The following is a 22,438-nucleotide window of genomic DNA, read 5'->3' as shown; positions in this document are numbered from 1 at the left end:
GTCCGCGGGCTCCCGAGCCTCCGGGCGTCCCGGGCCAGCTGTTTCCTGTCGGGAGCGCTCGCCCGGAGTTCACTCCTGCCCTCCCGCCCCGTCCCGTCCCTCCCGGCAAAGGTTTCTGGTCTCTGATGTGTGTTGGGAGGAGGGGCGTCTGCCTGCGAACGAGGAGTCTAGGCTTGCGTGTGGTCCTGCGTCTCCAAGAGACGTTTCGATACTAGAACTTGGACCTTTTCACTTTCCGAGTAAAGCCCTTAAAAAACGAAGCAAAATAAACCTCACGCCTCCTGTCTGTACAGAGCCTAAAAACTTAGGTTGTGATTGGAAAAGGAAAAGGTTAGAAGTTGCGGGTAGATTTCCTGCTGGCCTCACTTCATTGAAGGTAAGAGCTAACGTTTCTCGTTTTGCAGCGAGTGATGGGCAACCATTTTTAATTGTATTCAGCTAGTTTTGTTTTATTTTTTAAGCTTTTCTTCAGTTAAATGCATTCTTCTCCCTCTCCTTGTGTTACCCATCTTATCCGTATCTGGGAGAGGTGGGTGTTAGAATTTTTTAAATTTAAACACACGGATGAAAACACCTCGGTCTGACATTCTCTGTCGGCATTCTAGTGAGTGTGCAGTTTCTGAGAGTTGGGTGTCAGTCCCAGAGTGCCTGTTGAGGAGGCGGGGGAGATGAAGGGGCCCGTTTACCAGCCACAGATGGTGGGGACATCCTTTGCTCAGCCTGCTTCCTCACCTGCTGCTTCCTAAGATAAACTAAAAGCCAGAAGTGCCAGGTTCATGGGAAGTGCCAGTAGATATTAATCACCACCCTTCACCATTTTTTTGAAGGGGTCCTTTCTCTTCACCTTGTTCCCAGCTTGTCATAGAGGAGGGTTTTTTCCTCCATTTGTAAAGGCTGCATACAGCATCTCACCATCAGGCCACTTTTTAACTCTTCGAATTCATACCTAGCTCAAAGATCCACTTATTTAGGAAGCCATTTTAGTTTTAAATCTGTGAAAATGTAAATGCTTATTATTGTGTTATTTTCTATCGTGACTTCAGTACTTAGTGGCCAGGCATCTTTACAAGTTTCTTTTTATAATAACACTTTATGGACTTCTAATAAATGTTCATCATTTTTTAGTACCAGTTTGTTTTCCTAAACTCTGTAGGTTTGTGACTGATCTTTAAAACCTAAAGCAACATTATGTAAATCCATCTTCCAACCCTAATTTTGATCTATCAGGTTAAAAATATGCACCAGGTAGTATCTATAGTCATTCTTCCACTAGAATTTAAATTTTGAATTAGCTTTTCTAGTAGATATGAACGAAATTCCAAATTAGGGAAAGGTTTGACTTCTCGTCCTATTTGAACTATTAGAGATTATTGCCAGTATTTGGGCTTTCTCTTCCCAGATAGGAAATCACCCTGAACTTCTGGCTTTGTGTTCTGAAGTGAACATTAAGAAGACGAGAAAAGCCCTGGCCAGTTTGGCTCAGTTGGTTGTCCTATACACCAGAAAGTGGCAGGTTCAATTCCTGATCAGGGCACATACTTAGGTTGCTGTTGGATCCCTAGTTGGGGTGTATGTGGGAGGCAACCTGTGGATGTGAGGTTGTCTCTCTCACATGGATGTTTCTCTCTGTCTGTCTCCTTCTCCCTCTCTTCCCCTCTCCCCCTCCATCTCTCTAAGATCAATTTTTAAAAATTAAAAGAAGATGAGAAAATATTGGGAGATCATTTTTGCTAGCATTAGCTAGCGTTCAGAAATGAGCTAACTGCAGGGGGAAAACTGCAAGCTGGCACAATGGCCTTTTCATCAACCTTCTGTTAACCCAACAAGCTCCCACAGGTTGTTCGTGAAATTGCAAGATGATTATATAGCAGTACCGAATTGCAACTAAATCCTGATTTCAAACCATTATTAGCCAAAGGGTGGATTCCATGCATGTGTTCGTGGATTTTCTGGTATTAATATTGGTGTTTAACTATTTTCACTTTGAAGTCCATCTATGGTCAAGGTTTACTTGGTGCAAAGGTGTCAGGCAGAGACCAGGATCACTTGATTGCTACATTGTTATGGGAAATAACTTTTATGGCTGGTAAAGTTACCTGTCCATTGTTACATTTTGAATGTGAAACTACCCAGAACACAGTTTGATGGCAAGTGGAGACTAAGGAGTCAACCTTATGAACATCTTCTGCTCTTTGGATTCGAAGGTGTGTGCAGAGGACAGCTGAATTCCTAAGCATGTACAGTGGGGCCTTGACTTACGAGTGTCCCAACTAACGAGTTTTTTGAGATACCAGCTGTCTCTCAGCTGATTTTTTGCATTGAGTTGACAGAGTAATTTGAGTTAATGAGCTCCTTAACGAGCTCGGTCTCTGAAGGAATTAAACTCGTAAGTCAAGGCCCCACTGTACTGTGCAAATGTTTGACATTTCTCAGTGACCTGTTATCAGTTCTTGCAAACTTTACAATGGTCTTTTGGCTTAATAACAAGTTTCCATATACCCGAGGATGCCCAAAGTGCTTTTACCTTGTTATTGCTTTGTGTGGGTTTTTTCTTGAACCTCATTAAAAATAGAGGGCTCTGAAGTCCCTTTCCTCTCACTTATGAGGCTAAATTGTTTTGAAAATCTCCAGGGCTTTAGCTTTGTCTCCTCTTAAGTCGCCCTTACGAGCCCAAAGCAAACCAGGCAGGTGGCATCTGCTCCTCCAGTTAGTGCTAGGCTTTGAGATGGAACACCTCTCAGTGACGTGGGACCGTCCTTAACACTGGCTTCCTGGAGCTCCCGAGGACCCTTTGTCCCCAGGGCGACCTTTACGCTGTGGGCTCTAAACTGTCTGACAGTATGATGCTGTGAGGAGGAGCTTTTTGCTCTGGGGTAAACTACAGCTCTGTTTCCTAAGGACAGTATTGTTTTGGATGTTGCTTCTGGCTTTGTAGCACATACTGTGGTAGGTATACTTGGTTACTAGCTCATTAGGTAAGTTACCTAGCCTCACTGAGCCCGGTCTCCATATCTATAAAATGGGGAGAATAATATCCACTTTATAGAGGTGGTTAATGAAGATGAAATAAATGAGGTGACACATGTAAGAACTTAACATAGTCATCGACACACAGTAGTTGGCATATTAATGCCTTCCCGGGAATGGTATTAGGGGAGACAACCTATTTCTAACTTCTTCAGTGATTCTCAGTGTTCCTTTAAGGAGAGGAATTGTTTTTCCTAAGTTGGATATTGGAAGCTTCTCATCTTCTTAATGTTCACTTCAGAACACAAAGCCAGATTTGAAGTGGAGTATAATTTTCACTCAACTATGAAGGTGAAACTCCCTAGATCCACCACTTGCTTCTCATGTTCCTGGTCACACAGTGTTATTGCTTGTGATCCAGTTGCTCTGCCTAGTGACCATATTCAGTAATTATTGAAGTAGAGTGATCAGAAAAACATACTTGCTACTCCACCTATAGCTTGTGACATACTTATATGTCCTGGGCTATACATGGAAAAAGAACAGATTGTGTTCTCTAATATGTAAATGCAAAGGTTAGTCACAGTTCTCTATTTTGAACTACTTGTAATTTGCAGCTTCTTGAATGGTAGTATGTTTACATGTACATACATGACTTCTGGTGGAAATGGAGCAAGTAGAACTTTGAATTGGCTGGGGACTATCTGGTTGAGGATCAAGGGTAGGCATGTAAAGGTCTGTTTGAGCCCTAGCCGGCTTGCTCAGTGGTTAGAGTGTTGGCCCTCGGACTGTAGGGTTATGGGTTCGATTCTAGTCAAGGATATGTACCTCAGGTGCAGCCCCCAGTTGATGTCTCTCACATTGATGTTTCTCTGTCTCTACCCCTCTCTAGAAATGAATGGAAAAAATGTCCTTGGGTGAGGATTAACAAAAAAATAAATAAAGATCTGTTCCTTGATGAATGAAATGATTAATTATAAACATTTATTGAGCTTTATAGGACTCGATGGCTAAGGACTACTCATGGTTGTTTCTGTGAATCCTCACACTTGTGAGGTAGAAACAGGATCCAGTTCCTATTTTGCAGAAGGAGTAAATGAGGTGCAGAGAGGTGACTGACTTGTACAAGATCGCCTGGCAAGGAGGTGACAGGGCAAAACTGAAGCCTGTCTCTGACTCTGGAACTGTCTTAACAGCAGTGCTCTCCTGATTTTGACCTAGTTTTAGGGACAGGAAATGTGACCAAACCCAGGTCACTTTTCTAATATACCCAGACATTGTGTGTTTACCATTAATGGCAATGCTCTAATTCTGGCAACTTGAAATTGGTCTTGCCTTCCCATTGTTTCCAAAAAATAGTTCTGTTAAACACTGCTGACTCTGCCTGGAAACATGATACCCTTTTCTTATGGAGACTTCTGCTCCCTTTTCTTTTCCTTTGTGCCAAATCCATGGGTAATTTCCCTAAGATCAGTACCTTTCTTAGAAATTCTCTCAAAATGATAGTTGATAACTTTTCTTAGAGTTGGTAGGTTTGATTCTCTTTAAGTCTCATTTCCTGTTGGTGTAGCACAGTGGTTAAAAGCCGGGAATCTAGCTCTAACCGGTTTGGCTCAGTGGACAGAGCATCCATCGGCTTGCGGACTGAAGGGTCCTGGGTTCGATTCCGGCCAAGGGCATGTACGTTGGTTGTGGGCACATCCCCAGTAGGGCGTGTGCAGGAGGCAGTTGATCGATGTTTCTCTCTCATCGATGTTTCTAACTCTATCGCTCTCCCTTCCTCTCTGTAAAAAAATCAATAAAATGTATTTAAAAAAAAAAAAAAAGCCGGGAATCTAAGCCACAGACCTGAATGAATCTCGCCCTACTTGCATCCTAGGGCAAGTAACTTACCTTTTCTGAGCCTGTTTTCACACTTGTAAAATTGGGATAATAACCATACTTGTTGTTACTGTATAATACTTAGACTGAGTAAGTATTTAACTGTCAGATATTATTCTTATTTGTTCCAGTGAATGTTTATGTTTATAGGAATTAATGTTTATTTTATTCTCTTTATAGCTATTAAAATATTTGAAGAAGCTCTCCGCCTTGCCTATAACAGTAGACATTCTTGTGGTAAGAACTGTATAACTTTAGATATTATATAAAACTATATCCACCCTAATAAAAAACACTAACTATATCCTGTCCCCTTCCTAATGGGAGAGATTGCACCGTAAGACAGAGAGCATGGGCTTTGGAAGTGAAGGAATGGAAACACAAGGTCATGTATTGTATGATTCCATGTATATGAAATGTCCAGAATAGGCAGGTCATAGGCCAGTGATGGCGAACCTATGACACGCGTGTCAGAGGTGACACGCGAACTCATTTTTTTGGTTGATTTTTCTTTGTTAAATGGCATTTAAACATATAAAATAAATATCAAAAATATAAGTCTTCATTTTACTATGGTTGCAAAGATCAAAAAATTTTTATATGTGACACGGCACCAGAGTTCAGTTAGGGTTTTTCAAAATGCTGACACACCGAGCTCAAAAGGTTCACCCTCACTGTCACAGGCAGAAAGTAGGTTAGTGGTTGCCAGGGGGTGGGGGCGATTGGGAGCAGCAGGGTTCCTTTCTAGGGTGACAAATGTTCTGGAATTAGACAGTGGTGGTGGCTGCAAAGTATTGTAAATATTCTGTAAACCACTGAACTATACACTTTAAAATGGTTAAAATGGTCGATTTTATGTTACATGAATTTTATCTCAAAAATATTTTTCTAAAAATTGAAAGAATGTTGGCTTTGTCATCAACTAGTCCTGGGTTCAAATCCAAGTTCTGTGACTTTAGCCAGTTGTAAGTAAAATGGATAGATTCCTGTCTCACAGAGTTGTTACTGTGAGGATTGACTGGGATACTGTATGCAAAGCTGTTAGCTCAGTGTCTGGCACCTGCCAGAACCACTGGTTACTGTGGAAGTGTTTCAATTCAGTATCTCCTCTTCTGATCTGGTACGCTTTGTTTGCTACTGTGTGTCAGAGGCTTGGGGTATAGAAACAAACTAATTTTGTACTGAGGCTTGCAAGATACATTTTAAGAAGGAAGTTATTGGTTTGTTAAAAAGCAAGAGGTCTGATTTCTTTGAAAATTGTGAGCCTATTTCCACAACTCTAAAAATTCATGTGTTCAATTTGCAGGAGACAGGCGTTGGGAAGACGGTAAATAGCTTACGAAAACACGAGCACGTGGGAAGCTTTGCCAGGGACCTGGTGGCCCAGTGGAAGAAGCTGGTTCCTGTGGAGCGGTAAGAACAGAGCTCAGGTCTGTTCAGTTTCAGGTTAAAGCTGGCATTTGGTGTGTTTACAGACAGAAATGTTTGTCTGTTATTCCTCTCTGCCTTCTTTAAAATATTTTGCCTCAAATATTAAAATAATCCATGATTATAGTATTAAAAAGTATTTAAAAATAGAAATAAAAATCAAAATTTCTTAAGTCTACCATCCAAAGATAAATATTATTATTTTTTTAAAATATATTTTATTGATTTTTTACAGAGAGGAAGGGAGAGAGATAGAGTTAGAAACATCGATGAGAGAGAAACATCGACCAGCTGCCTCCTGCACATCCCCTACCGGGGATGAGCCCGCAACCCAGGTACATGCCCTTGACCGGAATCGAACCCGGGACCTTTCAGTCCGCAGGCCGACGCTCTATCCACTGAGCCAAACCGGTTTCGGCCAAAGATAAATATTATTAACATTTTGATGTTTCTAATGTTTTCTTAAAAGGCTTTTTATGTAGTTGTGAACAAACTATATATAACAGCCCCTTTGTTTTTATGTAACAAATATGTCCTTGTATTAAGCATTTTCATGCCTATAAGATATTTGGTCTTTGTGTCCTATAGTTAAACTCATCATTTTCCTTTTATTGACTATTTGAGTTCCTAGGTTTTGTGTTTTTAGTTTGTTTGTTAATCCTCACAGAAGGATATTTTTCCCATTGCTTTTTTTTTTTTTAAAGGGTGGGGCAGGGGAGAGAGAGACAGAGAGAGAGACAGAGACATCAGTGTGGGAGAGATCGACTGGTTGCCTCCCACATGAGCCCCGACTACGGTCGGGGATCGAACCTGCAACCCAGGTACATGCCCTTGACCAAGAATCAAACCCAAGACTCTTCAGTGAATGGGCCATTGTTCTAACCACTGAGCATGCCGCCCAGGGCATACGTTCCCAGTTTTAAAACTTTGTTAAGTGTCTTTGAGCAGAACACATTTACTTTCTTCCAAAGACCTTCTTTCTAATGTTTGCCTTCTCTGTGGCTCTTTTGTGAGTTCAGGGTCCGTGACTGTGTCCTCTGAACAAGGACAGCACTGAGATCTATAACTGCTTTACCTGTATATTCTTCTCTTTAGAAACACTGACCCTGATGAACAGGACTTTGAGAAGAATGATTCCCGAAAGCGCCCCAGGGATGTTCTTCAGAAGGAGGAGGAGGAGGTAGAGGGGGACTATCAAGAAAACTGGAAAGCCTCCAGTAGCCAACCATATAGTCCTGATCACAGACAGAAAAAACACAGAAAACTCTCAGAGTTTGAAAGACCTCACAAAGTGTCTCACAGTCAGGAGAGACGAGATGAGCGAAAGAGGGGCCACAGGGTTTCACCAGTTTACTCTTCAGATCATGAATCTTCCGATTACGGCCATGTGCAGTCCCCTCCATCATCCAGCAGTCCTCATCAGATGTCCATGGACCATTACAGGTCCCCAGATGAGGACCATGAGCCCTTTGTTCCACACCAGAAGCCTGGAAAGGCCCACAGTAATGCCTCGCAGGACAGACTCGGGGCCAGCCAGGAAAGACACCTGAGTGAGCCCCGGGGGAAAGGGGTTGTGAGTCAGAACAAGGAGCACAAATCATCCCATAAAGAAAAACGTCCAGTGGATGCCAGGGGAGATGAGAAGTCGCCTTTGAGCAGAGAGAAATCCCACAAGGCCATCGTCAAAGAGGAAAACCGGAGGCCCCTTTCAGGGGATGGCACAAAGGAGAAAGCGCCCTCTAGTGGTATCAAGAAAGAGAAGGACAGAGAGGGCAACTCCAAGAAGTTTTCATCCCCCTTGGAGACTGCTTCAGACAACCACCGTAAAAAGCAAAAGCACAAAGACTCAGAGAAAACTAAATCAGACAAAAACAAGCAAAGTCTAGACAGTGGAAAGGGGGCTGGAGACCTGCTGCCCAAAGCAAAAGAGAAGGTTTCTAACAACCTAAAGACTCAAGAAGGGAAAGTGAAAACTCATTCAGATAGAAAGTCAGCGGGCTCCCTCCCTAGAGTTGAGGAGACGGATATGGATGATGAATTTGAGCAGCCCACCATGTCTTTTGAGTCATATCTCAGCTATGACCAGCCGCGGAAGAAAAAGAAAAAGATTGTGAAAACCTCAACTGCGACCGCTGGAGAAAAAGCACTTAAAAAAAATGATTCGAAAAGCACTAGTAAAAGCTCGGACACAGTTCAGAAATCGCCTAAGGTGAACGAAAACAAGCCAGAGAAGCATCAGGCAGCTGGAGCCGATGCAGCCAAGCCGAGAAAGGTAACCCCTTCAGCCCCTTGGTGCTTCCCATTCAGAGCATCTGGCTCTGCAGAGCTCCTAGGACCCACCCTGCTGCTCTTTGCATGGCTGGCTTTTGTATGGCCGGTTGAATTTCAGTTTCCTCCAGGCTTCTACCTGCCAGGGTGGAGAATACCCAAGAAGTGTTTGCTGAGGTGCCCTGGGTGCTGGGCCCATCTGTCTGTATTTCCTGACGTAGGTGTCAGACATGCCTGTTGCTCTCCTCCAGCCTGGATCTGCCTGGTACTGCCTGGCCCACTCTGTTGGGTATGGACAGGAGGAAGGGAAGCTGTGCCTGTAGAAAAGGGCACTCCAGTCACTGGTCTCTCTTCTGCAGGTCCCCATCGATGTCCTGCCAGTGTTGCCAGACATCCCATTACCTGTGATACAGGCCAATTACCGGCCACTTCCTTCCCTCGAATTGATATCCTCCTTCCAACCAAAGCGAAAAGGTAATTTTCTGTATCTTTTTTTAAATGGAAGAAAGATTTTAAAAATCATGATCTGTCATCAGATTTTGGTGAGTTTCTTAATTGGACAGGCTCTGGAGTTTGATGTCTTGAGTTTGAATCCATCTCTGCCTTCTACAAATTACATGAACTTGTGTAGTAACTTAATTTCCTTGGACTTCAGTTTCATATTCTATAGATGAGAATAATAATGGTTTCTGTTTCTTAGGGCTGTGTAGTGGATTAAAAGCTGATAAAGCTCTTAGCTACCATGTTTTTTTCTTCTTTTTTTTTATTGATTTCAGAGAGGAAGGGAGAGGGAGATAGAAACATCAATGATGAGAGAGAATCATTGATCAGCTGTCTCCTGCACCCCCCCCCTTCTGGGAATTGAGCCCACAATCCGGGCATGTGTCCTTGACCGGAATCGAACCTGGGACCCTTCAGTCCACAGGCCAACGCTGTGTCCACTGAATCAAACTGCCAATTTAAAAATCTTTTTAAAAATGTGGAAAGTCTATGTACTGACATGGAATGATTTCTAAAATGTGGTAAATGAAGAAAACGATGATAGTAGTGAGCATGTTACTAATTGGTTAAAAAGGAACACAATTCACATTTGCTTACTTTTGCATAGACTCTGGAAGGACACAAGAATCTGGTGACATTGGCTGCCTCTGAGAAAGGGAAGGGAGGCTGAGGAATGGGGTGGGAGGGAGGGTTTTCACTCGATAGCTTAGAGCCTTTGTAACTTACGTTCTGTGTTTCTTGTGTTACAGCACACTCTTCTTCCCAGGAGGAGGAGGAAGTTGGATTCACTGGACGGAGAATGAATTCTAAGATGCAGGTGTACTCTGGTTCCAAGTGTGCTTATCTCCCCAAAATGATGACCTTGCACCAGCAGTGCATCCGGGTACTTAAAAACAACATTGATTGTAAGTCACATGCTTCTCTCTAGCTCTCAAGCATGTTGTGGCGCTCGCTAGGGCAGTATCACTGGGTGGCTTGGCTACTACTCAGCGCTTTCACCTTTGATTCTCTGCAGCAATCTTTGAAGTGGGAGGCGTCCCGTATTCTGTTCTGGAACCCGTTTTGGAGAGGTGTACGCCTGATCAGCTGTATCGCATAGAGGAATACAATCATGTGAGTATCCTGTTTGGGTGGGAAGAGGGCAGTTTTCTGGTTTGTGTGTCCAAAAATAGCATTGTCTTTGAATTGGCTGCAGCTGAAGGGTAGGCCACAGGTTGGATCACTGTTCTGGGCGTGTTTGTTTTGCCAGTGGGCCTTTAAACAAAAATATTTTTAGCATCTGTCTCTGGCATCTTAAGTGGCTTCTTGGGCTAGAATCTTAGGTGGGATTCAGAGGAAGCAGGAAAGCACTTCCCACACCTCCTTTGAGCTTACCTGGTCACAGAGGCAAAGGGAGAATTCTGGTAGCACCAGCCCTGCGATCCAGGCCGGGGATAGAGCTTTGTGTTGACACTCAGGTGTCTGGTGAATTTTTTAAAGAGCACAAGGGGCTGGGTGTGTCCTAGGCACATCGAGATCGATCCAGATATCCTTTTCCTAATGCTGGGACACACTTATCTGATTGAACCCTGACATATCCTCCTTAGATGGGCCCTCGCCAATACAGTTCAGTGTAGCACTTGGAAAATGCCTGGATTTGACTTCATTCTGGTTGACCCTTCATTGATATTTATAAAGGAAAAGAATGCTCTTAAACTAATGTTGTGTTGTCTTATCTCCTAGCCATACAACCCCCCAAAAGCAGCTAGTATGGTGCATCACATTTAACTTTAATTTTGTGATTTGATTTTTTTCTAGAACCATGGGTATTTTATTTCTATGTAGACCAAAACATCATTAGGAAACTAGGTGATTAAAGGTGGAAAAGAGATACATAAGAGTGCTTGCATATAAATGACGTCCTTGTTCTGGTTTTAGGTATTAATTGAAGAAACAGATCAATTATGGAAAGTTCATTGTCACCGAGACTTTAAGGAAGAAAGGCCTGAAGAGTATGAGTCATGGCGGGAGATGTATTTGAGGCTTCAGGATGCCCGAGAGCAGCGGCTACAATTATTGACAAAGAATATCCGATCTGCACATGCCAATAAGCCCAAAGGTAGGCGGGGAAGGACCGGCAGGATGGGGCCTTCAAAATAGTGAGCCCTGTGCTCTGGTCCACAACAGGGTCTTGGTAGGTCCCGCTGATGTAGGGCCTCTGGCCCCTAAATCTCTTGTATTTGCACAAGTGGGGCAGAGGGGGTTTTTCTACCACTGCTTATGCTACCCTACAAAGCGGTTTTCAGGCTTGGTGAACCCGCAGCGTTGGGGGCACTTGATAAGCTTTTATCTGGCAATAGTGTAGATTCTTGAAATAACAGTAGCATCTCTGTTCCAGAAGGCAGGTATTAATCTTCGTATTTCTCCACAGGCCGACAGGCAAAGATGGCCTTTGTCCACTCTGTAGCCAAACCACCTCGTGATGTTCGAAGGAGGCAGGAAAAGTTTGGAACAGGAGGAGCAGCTGTGCCCGAGAAAATCAGGTACCATCTCTACTGCTCTGGTTTCTGCAAGCTCAGGGAAGAGGGTCCATGAGCTTTCACTCACCCTGAGAAGGCAGCCCAGGCAATTCATTTTGGAGGGAAAGCATGGCAGTGCAGAGTGGGTTCTGGAGCCCCAGCTTCCTTGACTGCAGTGCAGGATGGATAATTATTGCTGACTCTCAGAGAGGTCAAGGTTAAGTAGAGAACGGGGCCTGGCTTCTGGAAACACTTACACTTTCCTTTCCCCCATTTAAGCAAAAATGGTGTTTACTGTATGACTAACTTATTTAATACTAGTGGCCCGGTGCACAGATTCGTGCACATTAAAAGGAAATTAATTAGCCGGTGGCCAGTGGGATGGGACTGGGCTAGACAGCTGGATATGCCCTGGAGCCAATCTTCTGCGGTCCCTCCCTGGCTGCCCAAGCTGCAGTGGCTCGAAAGGTGTCTGTGGTCACTGGTCAGTTCAGCAGTAAACCAGATTTGGGGCCAACAGTGCCCCAGCAACAACATAACCCATAGCCAAAGGTGGAATCGCATGGCCCCATGAGGAATCGGGCTCCCCCATCTCTGGTTCCGGGGTGCGTCACCCAAGGACTGCTACTGCCAAGTCACCACAGCTCAGCAGCTCCTGCATTGAGCGTCTGCCCCACTGGTGGTCAGTGCACATTGTAGCTACTGGTCAGATGGTCGAACAGTCGACCGGTTGCTTAGGCTTTTATATATATAGATTTTAGAGAGGAAAGGAGAGGGAGAGATAGAAACATTAATGATGAAAGAGAATCATTGGCTACCTCCTGCACGCCCTCCACTGGGGATCGAGCCCACAACCCGGGCATGTGCCCTGACTGGGAATTGAACTATGACCTGGTTCATAGGTTGATGCTCAACCACTGAGGCACACTGGCCTGGCTGAACTTTTAATTTTTACCTCTAAACCTGATCCTCTCTTGGTTTTCCCATCTGGGCAAATGGCAACTCCATCCTTCCTGTTGCTCACACCACTACTCAGATTGTCCTTGATTTCTCTTATGCCCATATCTGATGCAGCACAAATACCACCAGCCCTGCCTTCTAAAGATGCCCATAATCTGACCCTCTCCACCTCCATGGCTGTTAGCTGTGTCTGGGACCATCAGTTCTTGCCTGGATTTGTGTAACAGCCTCCCCACAGAGCATCCTGCTTCTGCCCTTGCCCTGCAGATTTACACCTAAACAATGAAAAGTTAGTTGAGGCTAACATTCCTTCTGAAGGGCTGACGCTGTCATCCCAGAGCCACTTCCAGAAAACCTGGGGGTAATATAAGTACAATCTGGGGCCATATTTATTAATTAAAACTATCTTACAGTTTACAAAGAAGTTAAATAACAGCAAAAGTATAATTGACCTTAAAATGCTCAGTGCAACTGAGGCTTCACATCTTCAGAGTTCTGAGTGTTCTCAGGCAGGAGGCAGTGCTCAACGCCACGAAACTGAGTCTTCCTCAGAAAGGCCGGCCAGTTTTTGGTTGTTGGTGCTGAGGGTGGATTTCTCATGCTCATGACTAACCAGCTTTTTCTGTGTTGCAGGATTAAGCCAGCCCCTTACCCCATAGGAAGCAGCCAAGCTCCCTCCAACAGTGGCAGCAGCAATAGCTTTACCGCCAGCCCGGAAGAGCCCACCTACGACGGCCCCAGTACCAGCAGTGCCCACTTGGCGCCTGTGGTCAGCAGCACTGTTTCCTATGATCCCAGGAAACCGGCGGTGAAGAGTGAGTGACTTGGGGTTTCTGCTCAGATATTTCAAAACTAGTGTTTGAACCCCTTCAATGTCATTACCCTGCATCATTTTGTGTGTGTGATGCATGATAGTTCATCTTATTGAGGTTTTTACAACCTTAAAACCCCAGCTTCCAAGTATTTATTTTTTATATCTAGTTGGGTCTGTTTGTATTTTATTAACTTGATTACCATAGATGATGCCCAGTATTCTAAAGAGGTGTCCTAACTTAAAAGCATTATTTTGTCTTCAGAGCCCATGGGAGAGTAGAAATCCTGGCTTAAGCTTTGGCTGAGTGCAGATTTATCAGTCCTTAGTCCGTATTTGCATTTAGCTTGTGTTAACGCCTGTTGCTACACTGGGCAGACGGTGGGAAGGGAATGCTTTTTGCTGGTTTGGGTGTTATGAGACAAAGGTAAATTATGGCTCACCATGGCCTTTACAGTCCGGATTGAATTAGTTCTGCCACTTACGGGGGCAGGTTAGCCAGTGTGTGAGTCTTGGTGAGGTTGTTAGAAATAGTGATTGTTCCAGGTCTGGCAGGTGGTAGCTCTGTGCTGCTGCTTCTGTTGTGATGTTAGCCAACAGCTACTACTTGCATCCGTTTTCCTGGTGGTGCAGAACCAAGAGTGTGGCAAGACTTTGGCTGATTGTAAACCGCTGGTGTTGTCTAAACTGCCACGGATCTGAAACAATGCCTTATTTCTCTTTCCACAGAAATTGCCCCCATGATGGCTAAGACAATTAAAGCATTCAAGAACAGATTCTCCCGACGATAAACTGAGGACTTGCCTTGGAGATGGAATTTGGGGGTGAGGAAGACAAGGACAGTGGGGGTTGGGGAATGGAACTTCCAAAGGAGACCCGAGTCTGCTTTGTGGCAGCATTGGTCTCCGAGTCCTGCACAGTCCGCCGGAGTCGCATCTGTGAGCCTGTGCCGCGCCACTGCCTCCTGCCTGAGAACACTTCAGAGCTCTGAAGAAGATGTGAAGCCTCAGTCTCACTGAGCATTTTAAGGTCAATTATACTTCTGTTGTTATTTAGCTTCTTTGTAAACTATAAGATAGTTTTAATAAATATTGCCCCAGATTGTATTTATATTACCCCCAGGTTTTCTTTGGTTTTTGTCCTCTACCACATACTTAGTCTTTATGTTCAGGTCCTTTATTAAAGTTAGAGGCCTAATGAAAGCCATTCCCCTGTCCCAGTTCAGCTCTCCTGAAAGGACTCTGGTACAGAGGGCGGACTGGGCATCCCCAGAGCCTGTGGTGCCCGCTCCACGTAGGGTGAGGAGTGGGTCCTGGGCTGCCTGTCCTAGAGGGGCCTCAGCAAGCAGACAGGAGCATCCAGGTTAGACCCCTCACCTCAGACCCTGTTCAGTGTTGCTTTGAGTTCCTCTGCAGGTACAACTCTTTATTATTCATTAAATAGTATTTATTAAGGGAGGCTATTTGTAAAGGTCTAGAGTCTTTTCCCCCCGTCCTATTTTGCAGTTCCAAATTATTTTTATTTTTCGTTTTCGAGGCTCACTAGACGACACAGACCCTTGGGAGAGCGATTTGCACAGAATCCCAGCATTTTTACAATTTCCAGTGTCTGATTCAAAACTTTAGGGTTTTTTTTTTCCTTCCCTGTTTTTCCTTCTCCCACTAGCATGGGAGAAAAACACAAATACATGGCAGGGCTTTTGGTAGGACCCCCCCACCCCCAGATACAGCGTCAGAATTTTAAGAGCCAGCACTTTAATCTCAATCTCTCTGAATTACTATTAGAAGTGAATGGTTTTAAAAGTTGTAATGCTATGTTGGAAATTGATTTTGTTTTCGCTTTCTTTAAAAGGTAAGATCATGTGACTGAAAGAGCACAACAATTTGCTGTTTTGTAGAGAACTTTGCAGCTGAAGCTCTCTCTACTTTCCGAGTGTGTAAGCCAGAATTTGGAGCGAAGGGTCAACTTAGCAAAAGTGTCCAAGCTATAGCATCAGGATGGGAGAGAACCACAGGGGCATCCAGCTGGTTTGGGAAGGGAGGGCCTCCCTTTTGAGTTTACTTAGGAGCAAGATCAGTGCATTGCTGTGCAGGTGCCTGTTGTGATGTGACATAAGTATTGCTCTGTTTTAATTTGCTGTTTTTTAACTGGGTAAAACATTATTTCTCTGAATGGATTTTATTTCTCTTGATTAATTGTATTACCATTCCATCCCTATCCCCAAATCTTAGGAATATTAGGAAGCCTCTTACCTAAAACCAAATGAACATCTGGGTCAGGTTCCTAGAATAGCTTCCTCAAGGTGTCCACCTTAAATCTGTCTCTTAGCTGTGTGTTCAAGTCTTTGTCATTGAGACCAGTTTTTAACATTTCAGATTCAGTTGTGTATGATTTAATTTCCTTTATTAGGAGTCTTTAGACAGAGAGGGGAAAAAACACACATACTTTCATCCCAACATCACTATCATAAAGATTTTTGATCACCCCTGTTTGAATAGAGCCAGGACTTTCCTCCTCCCCTTCCAAGCATGTTTGCATCAGGAATGTGACTTGGTGAAACCAGGAAGGAAGGAAGAGGAGAAACCCAATTTCTAAATGACCTCCTCACCTGGGTGCTTGAAATGGCTGCTAAACAGACATAGGATGACGTCGAACTTTTGGTCTCATTTGTGAAAACGTGTGCAATTTTTTTTCTGTGCTACACTACATACAAATCAGCAAATTACAAATTAACCCTTTGTGATCGTTGATCTCATGAGCAGTTTCTTTAGGGCTTTCTCTTTCTTTCTGGGAGGCGGGCGGGGAAGGAGCAAGGTGTCATCTTGCTCTTCATTTGTATTTTGGTCCCAAAATGTAAATATAATTTTCTATGTTACTTTTTTGTGGTAACTACCAAGATGAATATTTTAATTAGATAAGTTATATGAAATGAAAGAAAAATTCCATGTCTAAATAAAAAAATGAACAAAAAATCCCATATACTGTTGGTCTTTCTCCCTTATTGTGTCAAAGAATGGAAGTTGGTCACAAAAGGTCTGGTTCCTGGGCTGTGAGGCAGAGATCTTAATCCCTGGGCTGGATAAAGGGTGGTTGGATTTTTGTCTGTAGCACAGCAGACTGGGAAAGGGGGGAGAGCCCTGTCAGCAAAGGGAGGGACTCAGATAAAAAGGAACACCTGGTGGGGACCAGGCACTGTCCTTTGTTACACTTGGAGCCCTAGACTAAGCTATTAATCCCATTATAGTTGAAGCTGAGGTTCAGACCATGAAATAGCACAGTTAAAGCCGTATAGCTAGGAAGTAGCAAAGGAAAGGATTTTAAATTCAGATTCTCTGACTGCAAAGAATGCCCCTCCACCTTTCAGTCATTTCTTGTGGGTGTGAAAGACACAGGTAGGTCTCAGTCCTACACTGGCTTCCTAATGAGAACATAACACTAAAGTGGACAGATCACGCCAACAAGGAATTAATGAGAACCTGCCGTTCGCATGAGAATGGGCCGAGCTGCTGGAGTTTCAGCAGTTGCTAATGGAGTCAAGGGCTTGGTTTCAGCCCCTGCATACATCCAGTGGGTTGGATCTTATCTTAAATCTACATCTCACAACAACACAGTTTTACTACCGCTTCTTTCCTAAAGAAGGCATTTTGGGTATATATATAGTCTAGACTTACTTTCTCCAATTCTTTGTTGGATCTAATTCTCACTATTAGAAATTAATATGCATTGAAGTTAATTGTGGAACATGGTATCTGATGGATGACTTTATCCAGAGTTTGTAAGTTAGCCCTTAGTCCCTTATTAATTCATCATTTGCTGAGCCGTTGGACCTGTATTAGACCCTGGACTAGACTGACACAATCAAGTCTGGCACTCAGGTAAGAGTAACTGGCCCTGCTGGTTATGCACCTACTATGTGCCAAGCAGCTCTCTGTCTTGTATACATTGCCTCCATTATCACAGTGATCCCACAAGGTAGGTGGTCATGGCCCCATTTTGAAAATGAGAAAACTGAAGCACAGAGAAATTAGGAACGTGCCTAGGGTCACACAATCAGTGAGCAGTGATGCTGTGTGTTGACCTGACCCCCAAGCACACATTCTCAGTCACATTTAACTATCTCATAATCAGACATACATACCCAATGTAAGGCTTCTGCAGCAAGGCTGACTCCAATGCAAAAGATGCCCAGGCCAGGCCCTGATCATTTCTAAGAATGGTTGTATTTTTTTTTTAAATATATTTTATTGATTTTTACAGAGAGGAAGGGAGAGGGATAGAGAGTTAGAAACATCGATGAGAGAGAAACATCGATCAGCTGCTGCCTGCACACCTCCTACTGGGGATGTGCCCGCAACCCAGGTACGTGCCCTTGACCGGAATCGAACCCGGGACCTTTCAGTCCATAGGCCGATGCTCTATCCACTGAGCCAAACCGGTTAGGGCGAATGGTTGTATTTTTATCTGCTGCACATAACTGATGCCCAGAAGAATCCTTGTTAGCATCTGGCTAATCACTTTGACAGATGCCCCCTTCACAGGGCTTCTCCACTAGCGTTCCACATCTACTTGAGTCTCTCCCTGGTTATTGGCTAAATGGTGACATAGACAGTTTGTCTTCATAGGTCCACAGACTTCTCTTTCTGTGGTGCCTACTGTATTATTTTTAAAAACTTTGAGGAGTATGAGGAAAGTTCAGGTCATCAAAATTGTATATAGCTATCTATACCTGTGTTTCTCAAACAGTTTCAGGTTGGCCCCTACGCTATGTCCAGAAGTGACCTATCATTTCCATCCTATATCATTGGCTGCAGCTAAATTCAAGGGGACAGGAAAGTACAGTTCATCCATGTGCCTGGACACAGAACTGATTTGCTAAGAGCACCAAAGACCCCAAAGGCAACCACAGTGCCCTGGATAATCACAAGGCTACCCAATCTTGCATCCCACAATTCCTAGATGTGAGCCCTTGAGCAAGTCACTTAACTTCTCTGTGGATCAACCTTGCAGAGCTATCATACATACATATCTAATGAGTAAAACATGTAAAGTACTTAGAAAAGTGCCTGGCACATAAAAAGAGCTCAGGACATGCTAGCCAGGATGTTGGTGATGAATTAGGTGAAATAGCCAACATGGAATGGGCATTTATTAAAGGGTTAGAAGCCCGGTGCATGAAATTCGTGCACTGGGAGGTGGAGTCCCCCAGCCCAGCCTACGCCCTCTCACAGTCTGGGAGCTCTTGGGGGAGTCCCTGCGGGGAGCGGGCCTAAGCTGTCAGTGGGACATCCTTAGTGCTGCCGCGGAGACAGGAGAGGCTGCCGCCACCACAGCTGCGCTCACCAGCTGTGAGCCCAGCTTCTGGCTGAGTGGTGCTCCCCCTGTGGACTGTATTGAGTGTCTGCTCCTTGGTGGCCAATACGCGTCATAGCCACCTGTCGTTCCACTGTTCGGTCGATTTGCATATTAGCCTTTTATTATATAGGATTGTTCATAACTGAAGTTCTGAGGAAAAAGACTTGTCCAAGGTAACCCAAATACAACATGGTGATTAAGAGCCTGAGCTCCAGAGTCTCAGCTTGGCACACAGTAAGTACTCAATATATTTTTTTAAATTTGTTTTTATTGATTTCAGGGAGAGGGAAAGAAAGAAACGTCAATGATGAGAGAGAATCACTGATCAGCTGCCTCCTGCACACCACTTACTGGGGACCAAGCCTGAAACCCAGGCACGTGCCCTGATTGGGAATTCAACAGTGACCTGATTCATGGGCCGATGCTCAACCACTGAGCCACACTGGGCTGGGCCTCAATATTAATATTTAGAGAAGGCTCAATGTGGTAAGAACACAGACTCTGGAGGCCTACTGCCTGTGTTCAAATGCTAGTTCCACTATTAACCAGCTGTGTGACCTCTGGCAAGTTACTTAGCCTTCCTGGGCCCTGGTTTTCTCATCTATAAAATGGAGATGATAATAGGACACTTGTAGTTGTAAAGATTAAAAAATACACGTATAGCCGAGACTGGTTTGGCTCAGTGGATAGAGCATCAGCCTGCGGACTGAAAGGTCCCAGGTTCGATTCCGGTCAAGGGCATGTACCTGGGTTGCGGGCACATCCCCAGTGGGGGATGTGCAGGAGGCGGCTGATCGATGTTTCTCTCTCATCGATGTTTCTGACTCTCTCTCTCTCTCCCTTCCTCTCTGTAAAAAATCAATAAAATATATTAAAAAAAAAATACACATATACATAAAGCCCTTTGGACAGTGCTTGACACATTATCAGTACCATTTGCATACTAGCTATTATCATTACTATATTCTTCAGTTTGCCTCAAAAGTGTTTTAGCCTCATTGAGATAAGCAATATGGCAAAATGGATACAAATTCAGTTTTTTGGTGTTTTTATTAAATAAATCATTTATTTTTTGTTAATCCTCATCTGAGGATATTTTTCCCATTGATTTTTAGGGAGTGTAGAAGAGTGGGGGAGACACAGAGAGAAAAACATCAATGCTATAGAGTCGTATTGACAATTGGTTGCCTCCTGCATGAGCCCTGACCAGTTCCCGAGCCTGGGAGGAGCCTGCAACCAAGGTATGTGCCCTTGATCAAAATTAAACCTGGGACCCTTTGGTCCACAGGCCAACGCTCTATCCACTGAGCCAAGCTGTCTAGGGCCATATTAAGTTCTTTAAAAATAAAAAAGTTTTTATTGATTTGAGAGAGAAAGAGAAACATTGATCAGCTGCCTCCTGCATATTCCCCCCCACACACACACCCGCCCTGCAACAAGTCGAGCCACCTGCCAGGGCCAAATTCAGTTCTTGGGTAAGGAAAGGTTTGCAGATGGAGCCTGGAAGTAGGAGAAAGAAAAAAAAATGGAAGCTCTTCCCACCTGCCCCAGACTAGTCCCAGAAGTCAGTGAGATCCCCATTTGTTTTCAGACAAATACAGGAGTGCCAACGAAGCAGCGGGCCAAACAACAGAGGCTAAGGCTGATTCCCAAATCAGCTAAGTGCAGTTTTTTCCAAATTCAGCCTTCTAAGTAGTTGCTGTTTCCCATCCAACCAGACGGGGGCGCTGAATTGGAAAGCTTGCTCGGCAATAGCGATAGACAACTATTTAACCTTTTCCCATCAACCCAAACATTTTTCATGCATTATCTCATATTACCCTCATAATAAAACCCTTCAAAGTAGGTAATTTTATTCCCATTTATGTACAACAACTCTGAAGCTTAGAGAAGCTAAGCAACTTGCCCAGCAGGCCATTCCTAATATTTGTGGGACTGGGTAGAGAGTACAAAAGGAAGCATACTTAACAATTATAAATGGAGCTAATAAAATGTGAAATAAAATACTGCCTATTCTGCTACCTTGACAAATAAACCTTCACAATGAGCTGGAAGGCCACATTCATATTTCTGAGGCTCATGGAACTCTGTACTAGAAGACAGTGGAGAATGGGGGAGAGCAGGACCCTTGCCCCACCCCCTTCTCGTCATATCCCTAAATATTTCCCTGCAAGGGGCCTCGTGCACATGCAAGCAGATGTCCTAACCTGTATGCCCACGTTCTGTAACTAGAGTTTCTAAACTGGAAGGGTCCATTAGATATCTGGCACAAAATGACAGAAGAGCCACAAACATCCTCACATGTCAGAATACTAGGTTACCAAGAGGTCTTAAAAGCTTCTAGAGCCGAAGCCGGTTTGGCTCAGTGGATGGAGCGTCGGCCTGCGGACTGAAGGGTCCCAGGTTCGATTCCGGTCAAGGGCATGTGCCTGGGTTGCGGGCGCACCCCCAGTGGGAGGTGTGCAGGAGGCAGCTGATCGATGTTTCTCTCTCATCGATGTTTCTAACTCTCTATCTCTCTCTCCCTTCCTCTCTGTAGAAGATTAATAAAATATATATATATTTTTAAAAAAGTTTCTAGAAAGGTACTGAGGGGAAACCCAGACAAAGAACCAGAAATCAGAATAACATCGTACTTCTCAAAGCTAGAAGAAAACAGAGAAATCCCTTCAAAATTCGTAGGGAATTGAATCCTCAGTCAAATTACCAAATAAACATGAGAAGGAAGGCATTTTTAGTAGTCACTTAATGTGTATGGCAGAGTGGTAGCACCTCTAAGGTGGCCTCTAGTGAGTTTGACCTCCTGGTGTCCACACCCTTTGGTGGTTCCCTCACACCTGAGTATGGCTGACCTGTGGGACCATGGGATACTGCAGAATCGCCAGTACGTGACTTCTAAGGCTAGGCCATAAAGACATTGTGGCTTCTACCTTGCTCTCTCTTGTGTCCCTTGCTCTGCTGAAAGCCAGCCGCCATGTCCTGAGGAGAGGTTCATTTAGCAAGGAACTGAGGCCTCTTGCCAAGAGCCTGCTCCAACGCCAGCCATGTGGGTGCACATCCTGGAAGTGGATCCTCCAGCCCCGGTCAAAGTCTCAGAAGACTTCAGGCTCATGAGAGAGCAGAGCCAGAACCACCCAACTAAGCCAGAAATTGTGAGAGAGATATTTTAAGCCATTAAATCTGGAAGTAATTTGTTGCACAACAAAAGATAACTCGGGCACAGCCAGCATGGTTCAGTGGTTGAGCGTCAATCTATGAACCAGGGTACATGCCTTGTTTGTAGGCTCGATCCCCAGTGTGGACGTGCAAGAGGTAGCCGATCAATGATTCTTTCTCATCATTGATGTTTCTATCTCTCTCTCCCTCTCCCTTCCTGTCTGGGGGGGAAAAAAAATAATATATATATATATAAATTTCTTTTTTAAAGAACTCGGGTATACTGGGGTGGGGAAGCCAGAGTGTTTTTCAGTTCTTCCACTCAAAAGGTAAAGTCTATCCACCCTTCAATTTGGATTTCGCCAATGAAACTGGTTTTGTCTGAAGGGACATTAGCAAAAATTACAGTAGCCGAGATGCTGGGGTCCAGCCCCAGCAGGTCCAGGGGTCCCCAAAGGTGTGGACGGAGTCGGCGAAGAAGGAATGACACGGAGACAGCGTTCAGTTGATCAGCAGCCTTGCCAGGATCTCTAGCCACAATCTCCAGCCAAGTTCTGTGTCCATGTTCTCCAGCCAGGTTCTGTAGCCATGTTCTCTCGCTAGGTTCTCCAGCCAG

At 44.3% G+C, this 22,438-nt stretch overlaps 1 protein-coding gene across 1 annotated transcript; it reads left to right on the top strand.

The window, feature by feature from the left end:
• The first annotated feature begins 4,782 nt into the window (after positions 1–4,782).
• On the top strand, positions 4,783–14,429 carry TCEB3 (transcription elongation factor B (SIII), polypeptide 3 (110kDa, elongin A)). Its single transcript, XM_015557252.1, has 10 exons — positions 4,783–5,085; positions 6,155–6,261; positions 7,372–8,548; positions 8,904–9,018; positions 9,795–9,950; positions 10,061–10,158; positions 10,963–11,143; positions 11,456–11,567; positions 13,137–13,318; positions 14,044–14,429. Exons 3-10 carry the CDS (start codon positions 7,700–7,702, stop codon positions 14,103–14,105), a joined length of 1,755 nt encoding a protein of 584 aa, XP_015412738.1. The 5' UTR covers positions 4,783–5,085; positions 6,155–6,261; positions 7,372–7,699; the 3' UTR covers positions 14,106–14,429.
• The last annotated feature ends 8,009 nt before the right edge of the window (positions 14,430–22,438 follow it).

This window comes from Myotis davidii, unplaced genomic scaffold, assembly GCF_000327345.1.
Source record: "Myotis davidii unplaced genomic scaffold, ASM32734v1 scaffold149, whole genome shotgun sequence".
In the NCBI taxonomy this organism is placed as follows: Eukaryota; Metazoa; Chordata; class Mammalia; order Chiroptera; family Vespertilionidae; genus Myotis; species Myotis davidii.
Note: the sequence above shows the minus strand (reverse complement) of the source record. Positions and strands in the feature narration are given on the sequence as shown.

Coding starts and splice junctions, on each gene's coding strand:
- TCEB3 (XM_015557252.1), top strand. CDS start 7,700: ATGTCCATGGACCATTACAGGTCCCCAGATGAGGACCATGAGCCCTTT. Junction 10,159..10,962: donor GCATAGAGGAATACAATCAT/GTGAGTATCCTG, acceptor TTCTGGTTTTAG/GTATTAATTGAAGAAACAGA. Junction 13,319..14,043: donor CAGGAAACCGGCGGTGAAGA/GTGAGTGACTTG, acceptor CTCTTTCCACAG/AAATTGCCCCCATGATGGCT.